This window comes from Crinia signifera, chromosome 5 (genome assembly GCF_055691185.1).
Source record: "Crinia signifera chromosome 5, ASM5569118v1, whole genome shotgun sequence".
In the NCBI taxonomy this organism is placed as follows: Eukaryota; Metazoa; Chordata; class Amphibia; order Anura; family Myobatrachidae; genus Crinia; species Crinia signifera.
The window spans coordinates 230,450,018-230,462,573 of NC_139221.1; the positions used below are offsets into that span (position 1 = coordinate 230,450,018).

General features: G+C 39.3%; 1 protein-coding gene across 2 annotated transcripts in view; it reads right to left on the reverse strand.

Annotated features, from left to right (window-relative positions):
• TOPAZ1 (testis and ovary specific TOPAZ 1) overlaps nt 1-12,556 on the reverse strand; it is a 106,311-nt gene that overhangs the window by 10,655 nt on the left and 83,100 nt on the right. For both annotated transcript variants that reach the window (XM_083188630.1, XM_083188631.1), the window contains exons 9-14: nt 10,867-10,982; nt 7,951-8,017; nt 4,925-5,099; nt 3,753-3,853; nt 2,538-2,703; nt 657-821 (exon numbers count right to left, since the gene is read on the reverse strand). In XM_083188630.1, coding sequence (XP_083044756.1) covers nt 657-821; nt 2,538-2,703; nt 3,753-3,853; nt 4,925-5,099; nt 7,951-8,017; nt 10,867-10,982 — 790 coding nt within the window. The remainder of the gene's footprint in view (nt 1-656; nt 822-2,537; nt 2,704-3,752; nt 3,854-4,924; nt 5,100-7,950; nt 8,018-10,866; nt 10,983-12,556) is intronic.

Below are 12,556 nucleotides of genomic sequence, written 5' to 3' on the forward strand. Positions count from 1 at the left end.
AATATATGGTAACAATGACCCCACCACAAAATCTTTTAACTATGTTTTAAGAAATTCTATTTTATTGTTTAGTGACACCTGTTGCATGTATTTCAGATCTAGCTCAGTTAAACACCACCTTGCACCAGCTGATGGACTCCAATGCCTGCTGCAATCAATCCCTCCTGCTACGCTCACAGCCACATTCACCATAGGTTTTTATGGGGGATGCAATGTTATCCAATATATCCATATAAGGCAGCATTGCATCGGGTCAGCACTAACCGCGCATGCGTAGAACTCCCAGCACTTGGCGAAGCAGGTACATACATACTGCCCAATGCATTGCATATTGCAATGCAATCCTGGGTGGTAGATGCCGTCCAGGATTGCATTGCATATGCAATACTATTATGTAGGCCCTATAACTGGCCACCAATGTTAGGATTTATCAGACATGGCTATTCTTTTCTGCAAGGTCTTTGTCTAATTAGGGACATTTTTATGCCAATTAATGATTGAACGTGGCTCTTTTCTGGCAAGTTCATTTCAAAATAACAAAATCAGATTTCATATGCATTAGGACTCAGCGGTTGGGTTATAATAACTGGGACAATAATGTCAACTTCAAATTCAATGTTGCACCCCAGCCAGCTTCAGTGTAATAATGTGATTACCTTGTGAATCCTGGAATCCAGGCAGGTTTTGAAGAACATCAAAGCACATAGTGTACATGCTCTTAGGCAGAGCTTCTTGTATTATTGCACAGAGCAAGTTGTGACGCTTCAAAACATCCATTGTTTCACAAGGCCATGTTGTTGTATTTATTACCCAATCTGACTCTAGAATAATCATTGTGGTAGAAAATATAGACCCATTAGCAAATAATACACTTTCAAGTAGGTGCTATTCCACAATATGCTTAGAGATTCTGTTCAACAGTGATAACGGATTGAAGTTAGAGGGATAGGTTGATTAAATGAACTATGCGTAGGCAAGCATTAATGGGCACTTTATAAAAATGATGGAAAGGAATGGAAAATGAGGGGCCAGGCAACTGAGATCATGTGTTTTTGTTTGTATAAGGTCCAAGAATCTATGCTATAAAAAAAAAAAAAAGAAGCAGCAGCAGCTGTAAATCTGACCAAGATCGTAGTTTCCAAACTGTGTATTGTGGCACCCTGGGGTTTCTCTGGGTAATTTAAGTGGTTCATGGAATGCTGGTCCGGGATCAACTTAACATTTTAGTCAATTAAATAGGCAAAACCAGGGCTTGTGGCTGCATAAAAAATGTGGAAAAAGAAGCGAATGCTGTCCCTCACCACATTATAAAACCTAAGAATTCCAAACTCATTTTTCTTTATACTTTTCATAAAATTTCTCAATAAAAAAGCTTTTAGCCTAGGAGTGACATAAAAGAAAAAATTCCGATACTTAACCCCTTGAGTGGTGGGTTTTGCTGGGGCAGGACAAACCTACCAGGGCAGGTTTGTCCTGCCACAGCAAAACCCACCACAGGATGCAGGAAGCCTCCCCAGCCTGCGTTTGTACACCAGAGCTTCCCTGCCGCCGCTGCCCCAGCAGTCAGTCACAGTCAGCAGTGACGTAGGTGGCAGGCTCGCAAATGTTCTCGGCGGCTTGGGAGCCTGAACTCCAGAGTGCTCCCGAGTCCCCCCCGACCATCCCGCCTACATCACTGCTGTAAATGGCGGAGGCCGACAGGAGGGGGGAAGGGACCCTAAAGGTAGTGCGCCAGTGGTTCTCCGCTGGAGGCACCACTGGTGCGCACCTCCTGCATAGTGGTATGCCCGGTGCATAGTGGTCAGCGCAGCTGAGCCCGGTGAATTTCCGGCCATTCCACTCAAGTGGTTCTAAACATTATTGGGGACCACTATAGGGACAAAAAAATAAATCTATTCCTGTTGAACATGTACTTTACCAAAATATAAAAATTAGATTTAGTTGTTTGACCAACAATGCTCTATTGTATATCATCATTCTGAATATATTTACCCATCCAAAGCTGGATATAAGACTAAATTTTACAATTGTTTGACACCATGACAAGGCGTAATTTGTGATTAATTATGATCATTATATAGATAAAGCCAAACAAAAACTATACATTTCCAAGATCCTTCCAGCAGAAACTTTGGCTGGGACTGTGGGAGAAACAGTGCCCACCCACCATTTTAAAGTACAATAGGAGGTGGGTCTGATTGGCAATTTAGGAAGTTTTTTTCTCATAAAATATACAATTTATTCAGTGGGCAGTATTCAATGCTGACTGCTGACTAACAACTTTTAGGGTCAGTATTCAACTGGCCCCCTGCATACGCTGTTTCCCCCCGGTTCGCTTTTTTGACCAAGGGGGAAAAGGCATATGCGGCCGCTAAAACAGTGAGGCTTGAGGGTAAATGCAGTGGGCTCCCTGCATTAGCCGCTTGTCTCGCTGTTTGTGAGAAGGGTGAGTGGCCAGCACAGGGGTAGTTTGTTTTCGGCGATCCCTTATAAATACATTTACATTTCAAAGTTAAATATAACAGCAGATGTTTCACCTTTCAATACTTTACACGCACTAATTAGGTTTCCACACATGAGGAATATCTCCACAGCAACATTAACCACATGACACCGAGATACAGCACTTTCTTCAGCGGCAAGCCCCTTTAGGACTGTGTAATTGATCTGCAGCTCCTTAAATTTGCACAACACTCTTCTTCCCTAACAACAAAAAAAGTTTATATTTTGTGAATTATAAAATGTCATAAAGTTTAGTTATATGCAGGTTTAAGATATTCAGCATTTTATAGATCTGTATTATTGCTTAACAGAATTGTTGTTATAAACCATGCAAATTTAGCAGATGCTTAATAGTGGTGTTTGGGGGGTATTCTATCTGGGATTCACGGGAACGTGATAGTAGGAATAAAAAATGTCGACTGTGGTGTGTCCGAAAGTCCGAGGATCAGCTAAAACGGCCACGGATTGATGAAAAACGACTGTGAATTAGACAATCCACGGCCGTTTCCAACAAAACGGATCAGACTTTAAAAATCTGATCTGACAATTCAAATGCTTTTGTTAACGGCAGTATTTTTTTTTTGAATTAAGTAATTTTTATTGGCAAAAAATGAAATCAGTGCACATCTGTACATTTGACATAGAAAGTATTATACACAGGTTACAGTCAAAAAATAAATGTCTAAGAACAATAAACTAGTATAGACCATTCAGTGGTGTCCGTGTCAAAGTTTTTCCCAGTCTGCCGAAACCTCCTACTCAGGTGGGACTAGGAACAGTACAGAGTGTGCATTTGGAATGTTTAATTGTTACATTTTCCCCCTTATAAACTTAGCCCGGTACTCGTGAGATAGAGTACCATCGCCCCGCCCCCCTAACATATACGAAAAGAAAGAAAAAGACAAAATAGAACAGAAATAGAAGTACAATAAAATGCAATATAGAAAGAGTACAGCACTATTAATAGGTTATCGTTACCAATATGTAAGTGTAATAAGAGGTGGATCTGTTTGGACCATACTGGGTGGAGGATATTGTTAACGGCAGTATTGAATAGGTGAGAGATTTCCGCTGCCGGAAAATGATGAATACCCCCCTTAGACTATTACACATTACTTTTGTTAATGTTTAGGTTATATTAAAGACAAACGTATGGTCCAATAGTTTGAAGAGTTGAATTCTAAATCATATAAGCAGGTTAAGAAGAATATAGAACAAAAGAACGTAAAATAATCAAACGGTGCAATTACCTTCTGCCACAATTGTTTGCGGTGATAATAGAACAAAACAGAAATGCCGATTCTTCCCATAATGTTTTTGAGTATGTCATTAAGTGGAGGATTTTTGATCACTGCAAATAAAAGTCGTATTAGAGAATTACGGCATAATCCTCAAAACTAAATTTTTGCAATTGAATATGGACCAAAGCTAAATACACACTATTGGAGGAATCCATTTTGTGGGCGATGTTCTCACCACCGACAGCAAATTGTGTAAATTTAATGCATACTTTTTTCTTTACCAAACTATGAAACTGCAAGATTTTCTGCCAGTGGAAGGTCTAGGTAACGGCACTACACACTAAATAAATTTTGGTTATAACCTGCTAATTAGAGGTTGAGTGTGACGACAAATAATAGGAAATATGATCAAGTTATTGAGAATGCGCACACACTGTACAATAGAAACCCCTTTTCACCAATATCTTCAGAATGGATACAATTCAGATGCTCACAAGATCGGCAGCTGATGGTTCAAGTTAGGCTGTGAGGGGGGGAAATTAGGCTAAAGGACAAGCGTTTTAGGATTTGCCATAGAATGCTTACAAAAATGAACAGGATTTTGAACAAGATCTTATTCTGACCATTGTAATTCTGTACCTATCCACATCTGGCTAGTCTGACTGATACCAAAATTGAGGTTATAAATTTGTCTTTTTTTGGACAGTTTTAGCTCCGCGATACCTTACCTACATACAAAGGGTTGTGGAGTTTCACAGCTCCTGGACGTTAACAGAATAGCCACTGTATTCTGGATATCCAATTATCTACTATATTCTGAACATCCCATTATCTACTATATTATACCCCCCTGGTGGTTGGGGTATGTGGGGTGGGGGTGATTAGGGTTGGGCTCGGAGCAACAGACTATGGAGAGGCTGCCAGATGTGATTGCCTGGGGTATCAATAAAGATAGTTATTGGCTGTTGAGCATACAGACTTGAGTCCCAGTGAATCCTACAGGACCTTTTTATTTTTCAAAGCAGAGTCCCTCACTGCCTGTAACGCATAAAATGAGCACTATAGCGCACATTTACGATCAATGAAGATATAGAGAACAAATCTATTGATAAAATCTCTATCTACATGTCCATTCATACCAAGGCTTATTCTCAAAGCTTTGAACATTATAGGACACCTACCGGTGTCTGCAAATTCAGAGTAGGGAACTTCTGATCTTTCTTCTTCTGAATCTTTCATAAGTGCTACAGCGATACATCTCGAGAAGTTCTTAAGATCAGTTATATTTTCACATCCTCTACAGACATCAAGGTATAAATTCCCTAGTTTCATCCAGTTACGGTTGACTTTACAATGCTGTAAGGAAGATAAGAACAGGCATAAAATTAATGTTTCCTTACCCTGTTTTTTTAGCAAACAAGATAATTTTAATGTTCCCAATGGGAAGTGTGGTGATCTTGTAAAGTGCAGTAAGCTATTCACTTACGAAATTTTGTTGGTAAGGACAGAAGATGTACATTCATGGAGGTCACAATCAGTTAGACCAAGCACACAAGGTGCCACACAATACAGTTTGAAGCTGGTAACACACCTACACAACCATCAGCCCATTCTCCTGACATCAGGTGAATGGCCTTTAAAAGGTGTGTATGCAGTGTTAGTCAAATCATTATGACCACCACCTCAATACAATGTTGGACAACCTTTTGCCCTTAATACTGCACTGACTCTTCATTGCATGGACACTATGAGATGTTGGTAGGAGGTATAAGGAATTTGAGACCATATCCGATGGACTGCACTTTCCAATTCCTTAAGATTTGATGGTACTGGATCCAGCTCCCTGATGGCCCGTTCGATCTCATCCAACAGTTTCACAATTTGATTGAGACCTGGTGAGTGTGCAGGCCAACTAAGCAAGGTAAAGTCTCTGTCATGCTCTTCGAACCATCTGCGGACAATGCCAGCTTTATGACAGGGAGCATTGTCCTGCTGGAAGTATCCATCCGCGGCAGGGTACACCATTAACATAACAGGATGTACTTGATCTGCGATAACACTCAAATACCCTTGGCCATTCAGACGTTGTTCCACAGGAATCAAATGACCATACAATGCCAAGAAAACATCCCCCAAACCATAATATTGCCTCCACTAGCTTGAAGAGTTGTGGCAATGCAGTTTGGGTCCATGCTTCTGTGCTGTTTTCTCCATATTCGCACCCTGCCATCTGCATGGTGTAATTGAAAACGTGATTCATCAAACCACATGGCCCTTCTCCAGTCATTCACTGACCAATCTTTGCGCTCCTTTGCGAACTGGAGACGTCTGCTCTTGTACAAGGCAGACATTAGAGGCTTTCGAACAGGTCATCGGCTTCTATAGCCTATACGGTGTAATGTGTGGCAAAAAGTTCCTTCAGAGACCTTCACAGTTGCTTCTGGATTAAGATTTCCTGAAATTTGACGTACTGTTGCTCTTCTGTTGGACTGGATAACTCTGGCAAGTCTTTAGATCGACCATTCAGTAGCCTGTGACTACCATAAGCCTGATGTTGAGACACAGATTTCTGCTTGGTAGTTCACTCTCTGTAAACATTAATAACTGCTGCTTTCAAACACTTCACAAGTGCAGCAGTTTTGCCAATTCCTGTCAGACCGTTTGAGCGCCTACAATCATCCCACATTCAAACTCCGTTAAATCACGTTTTTTGCACATTTCTTCGCAAGCAACACAGTGCAATTGATGCTTCACTTGTCTTGGACTAGCAGACTTGGAAATGGCTCAGGCACCACATACAGTACAAGACAAAGTGGAACAGTAGAGAGAAAATAACATAATGAAAAACAGATCGCTGGGATCTTTTTGAAAAGACCAGAGGGAAAACCATACTGAATTCACGCTCATATACTAGCGGTGGGAAGACCACTGAAAACGGTACTTCTCTGTGTGGGGTGCCGTTTGTGCCATATTTGTGGTGGAGGGACCACCCTTGAAGCATAAAAATACTACACTAGGAGGCGCCTATCTCATCTCCCCCTTTTTTTAGATTTTACAAAGGTTTTCCTGAACAGAAACCAACAGGAAAAGGAGCTGCCACCCTGAAAGAAAAGGGATAGTTTATATACGAGAATCGGGGGATCTGATTCCGGGAGAATAAGAGACTTTGCACGAGGAATATCAGCGCTAGTACCACCAATATCAATATATATATATATTCTCCCCAATAGTGGTGAGGCGGCAATCTGTTGATGTACAGTCCTTATTAAACCAGCACTTAAAATAATGACAAAAATTTCATCCAAGCAATTGCTTTATTTGATTCTTCAATAGATAGTCATAAAACGGAGAAACGTCCCAACGCGTTTCGTCTTTAAAAAGACTTCATCAGGGGAATAACAGGTACAATCTTCTGTTTGATATAGGATATCCTATTATCATAATAGAGGTCCTGTGTGGTCATATTGTTAATCTTACAAAAATAATTTATTCCTTGGTAGCAGACCCTTGAATGGTGTTAGATAATTATTAAAAAGAATAATCGTAAAATAACTTTCCAAATGGCTTATCTGGCCAATTCCTTTAGGAATTTATGAGTTTCACCAATAAAAAGATGGAAACTTTTTCATCGATAGTAGACACAAATGTATTGAGTCACTCTAGAGGACTTCTATCTCCCACAGGTATAGCCATCAGAACCTCTATGCTAACTTATTATTAATGCACCATTGTCCTGAAGTGTCGGCTATTGTTCTTAAAATGAAGAACCCAATGGAATGTGCTGCATACGACTATGGGTTAATAAATATTATCTGAAACAACCTCGACATCTCAGTCTGCAGGATAACAAAAATAAACACAAAATGAGACAATTAAATGGGCGGATTCGGCATGAAAAGCCGGCGGTCAGGATCCCGGCGTTCAAAATCCCGAACGCCAAATTCCCGACAAGGGGGGGGGGGGGGAGAGAGGGGCGTGGATCGCCCCACCCCCCCTTGCGGGTTTGCTGCGCTCGCCACACTAATTTATTCTCCCTCCGAGGGTGTCGTGGACACCCACGGGGGGAGAGAGTGTCGGAATTTCGGCGTCGGGATTTTGAACGCAGGGATCCCGACCGCCGGGATTTAAACTGCATCCCAAATGGGCATTAGGAAGATTTTGTTTAAGGTTATGCAATCGTGTGGAAGGAAAACAATTTTTATTATACCTCAACTTCAGCAACAGCTGTATCCAAGGCATGAGTCGAATTTGGTTTTGTAGGCTTCATGTCAAATCTTCATGCCAACATTGCCACAGATGAGAAGACAAAAAGCAAATGTGACAGAATAGTTAAATTAGACATAAAAGGCTAAAAGCAATTAGATGCAAAATTGCTGCAATTTATCGTGACTGCCATATTTATACTGGGGGTACATAAAAAATGGGTTTACATATTTAATTGGGCCATTTGACCCTTAAAAAGCCCTTCAAGCCTACGAACGAAGACTCGTTTCACTCCATGCACCCCAATATACTTCTACTATACCTTGTACCCTAATTTCCAGCACATTGAAAACCCAACATTTTTAATTTAAAACAGGAATTTTCACCAAATTTATCATCTGCTCAGAGGCAATTTGAAACCTGCTTTAAAAACATAGCAGATATGTTGTTTTTTTTTTGGGGGGGGGGGAAGAGATTGAATAGGAACTTTTTACAATAAATTTGTGAGTCATCAAATTACATTAACACTCTCAGCAAGTAGTTAAAAAAAATAAAAAAATATATAAATACCCCCGAAAAAATGCAAGGATACTATGTTAACAATCATTTTCACATCAACCTGTTTTATTGCATAATCTGTGAAAATAGAAAGCTTTATATGCTTATTGAGCAGATGTAACTAGACCTACAGTCAGGTCCATAAATATTGGGACTGACGATTCTCATATTTTGGACTCTATACACCACCACCACAATGGATTTGAAATGACCCAAACAAGGTTAACTGCAGACTTTCAGCTTTAATTTGAGAGTTTTAAATCCAAATCAGGTGAACGGTGTAGGAATTACATTGGTTTCTATATGTGCCACCCAATTTTTAAGGAACCGAAAGTAATGGGACAAACTAAACATTCCTAAATCAAACTTTCACTTTTGAATACTTTGTTGCAAATCCTTTGCAGTCAATTACAGCCTGAAGTCTGGAACACAGACATCACCAGATGCTGGATTTCATCCCTGGTGATGCTCTGCCAGGCCTCTACTGCAAATCTCAGTTCCTGCTGGTTCTAGGGGCATTTTCCCTTCAGTTCTAATTTCAGCAAGTGAAATGCATGCTCAATTGGATTCAGGTCAGGTGATTGACTTGGCCATTGCATAACATTCCACTTACTACTTGCCTTAAACTCTTTGGGTTCCTTTCACAGTATGCTTTGGGCCATTGTCCATCTGCACTGTGAAGCACCTTCCAATGAGTTCTGAAGCATTTCACTGAATAGGAGCAAATAATATTGCCCAAAACACTTCAGTATTCATCCTGCTGCTTTTGTCAGCAGTCAGATTATCAATAAATACAAGGGAACCAGTTCCATTGGCAGCCATACATGTCCATCCCATGACACTACCACCACCATGCTTCAATGATGAGGTGGTATGCTTTGGATCATGAGTAGTTCCTTTCCTTCTCCATGCTCTTCTCTTCCCATCACTCTGGTACAAGTTGATCTTTGTCTCATCTGTTTATAGGATGCCGTTACAGAACTGTAAGTATTTATTTAGATATTGTTTGGCAATCTATAATCTGGTTTTCCTGTTTCTGAGGCTCACCAATGGATTACATCTGGTGGTGAACTCTCTTTATTCACGCTGGTGTAGTCTTCTCTTGATTGTTGACTTTGACACATATGCACTTACCTTATGGATAGTGCTAGTGATCTGGCCAACTGTTGTGAAGGGGTTTATCTTCACAAGGGAAGTAGTTCTTCGGTCATCCACCATAGTTGTTTTTCATGGTCTTCTGGTGTTGCTGAGTGTTCTTTATTTTTCAGAATGTGCCAAACAGTTGATAATGTTTTTTCTATCTCTCTTATGGGGTTGTTTTTATTTTTCAGCCCAATGATGGCTTGCTTCACTGATAGTGACAGCTCTCATATTGAGAGCAACAGATTCCAAATGCAAATGTCACACCTGGAATCAACTCCAGACCTTTTACCTGCTTAATTGATGATGAAATAATGAGGGAATAGCCCACACCTATCCATGAAAAGCTTTTGAGTCGATTGATGCATTCATTTTGGTCCCTTAAAAAGTGGGAGGAACATATAGAAAACATAATTCCAACACAGTTCACCTGATTTGAAGGTAAATACCCTGAAAGTGTGCAGTTATAGCACATATTGTTTGGTTCCTTTCAAATCCATTGTGGCAGTGTATAGAGCCCAAAATATGAGAATTGTGTCAATGTCCTAATATTTATAGACCTGACTGTATTTCCACCAGAAAGCTCTCTATTCAAGAAAACTTTAAATGGTATCCTTTTAGGAGATGGAAGCTACCGTATTTTGTAGCATATCATTAATATATACCAACTTTAATTGGCTAGTTTCCTAGGGTGAGAACTACATGGTTGTTTTAGATAAACACTTAAAGTAAAGAGAACAGAAGAGATAATGGGCTACTGCACAGCACAGTACCTTGAACATACTGTAGATGAACCAACACAAATAAAAATAACCAAACAACTTTATATATCTTTAATTGGGTCAAGAATTGTCCACTTTTTACCCATTTAGGCCCAGATGCACCAAGCTTCAAAATGTGATGGAGAGTAATAAACACTATCTTGGATTTTAAAACACCTGAGGACAGTTAAGCTGGCCATACACTTAAAGATTTATTGTCCGATCTAGCTGACTGGAACAAAAATCTGTTAATATCTGAAGTTTTTGTCCATTTTCGAGCATTTCAGAACAATGTCATTTGCTCCCATAAATTACCAGATTTTTTTTCCAACCAGATCAGACAATAAATCTTTAGCTGAAAGGCCAGCTGTAAACTTTTCAAACAAGATAACTGCTGGTATTAATGCATAATTCCTCAGCTGTTTACATATTTGCAAACCAGTATGAAAAACTATTTTTACCTTGATTTCATGGACATAAGCCTGTTAACATGGTTTGCAGAGGTAGTGAATGGGTTAATTGTTGCTATTATTTGATTGATTTCCACAAATGTAAAGTTCAGTCCAAGATCTACAATCTGTTGAGAAGAAGTCAAATAATTATCACATGATTAAAAATCCAAAATTGAGGGGGGGGGGGGGGACATGATATATAACGGCATTAAATATGTGCAAGAAAAGGACTGCTTAGCATTTAAATTCAGTGTCTGAGAACCTTGTTTCATGCTCAAATAAAATATGTGTGTATGTATTTCATGTGTTTGATGCGTACACACACCATAAATGCAAGATCACTCATTAAAATATAAAGAAATGGTACTTATGTATTATCTGGACTCCCATGTTAAATGCACCCCATTTTTTCATACGTCTACTATCCAACTACGCATGGAGTTGATTTTATATAGTGTGGCGAGCGCAGCGAGCCACCGTGCCCGAAGCGTGGTGAGCGCAGCGAGCCCCGCGAGGGGACGCGGTCTCATAAGAAAAACGGGAGTCCAGATATTACATAAGTACCAAAGAAATATTTTAAAAATACAGAAAAATACCTTATCCAAATGCTTATGGTACCGAACCTTCGGTATCCAAAACGTTCGGTAAAAAAAACTTCAAATGAATGTTTATCCTTCATTTGAAGTTTTTTTTACCGCAAAAAAAAAAAAAAAAAAAACTCCACACAAAATAATGCATTGTAAAGTACTACAAAAAATGTAAAAACAAATTGACATAACCTGCACCTAAAAAAAAAACAAGCAACCCTTATTGAAAACAATCTATAGAAACAGCCTGTTCTCTTTGAGACCAGACAGAAAAAGTTTAACCCCTTCCCGACGGGGCGTTTTTTGTTAACTTTTTTTTTTTTTTCCTCCTCGCGTTCAAATAAGCGTAACTTTTTTAATTTTCCGGCTATATAGACACATGAGGGCTTTTTTTTTGCGGGACAAGTTGTACTTTTTAATGGTACCATTTACTATACCGTATAATATTCTGGGGAATCAGGAAATAATTCAATGTGGGGTAAAAAGAAAAAAAAACGCAATTCCACAATTTTGCGCTGGTTACGGTTTTTTTGGAGTTCATAGTTCGTTTAAAATGATGGGTTATCTTTATTCTATGGGTCGTTACGATTCCGGTGACACCAAACTTATATAGTTTTCGTTACGTTTTACCACAAAAAAAAAAAAAAATAGAAAATTTTACGGTTTTTCTAATTTGCGTCGCGTCGCCATGTTCTGCGGCTTATAACTTTTTTATTTTTCCACCTACGGACCTGGGTGAGGGCTCATTTTTTGCGGGCTGAAGTGTACTTTTTAATTAATACCATTATGGGATATGTGCGACTTTCTGATCTCTTTTAGTTACTTTTTTTGGGGTAGGCGATGCGACCAAAAAACGTAGTTTTGGCATTGGGAATTTTTTTCCGTTTACGCCTTTAACCGTGCGGGATAACTAATGTTATATTTTAATAGATCGGACTTTTAGGAACGCGGCGATACCAAATATGTTTATTTTTTTTATTTAGTATTTATTTTTATTTGTGAAATGGGGAAAGGGGGGTGATTTGAACTTCTAATATTTTTTTTTTTTTTTTTAACTTTTTATTTTTTTAACTTTTACTACAAGGCCCCCTAGTGTACTTGACCACTAGGGG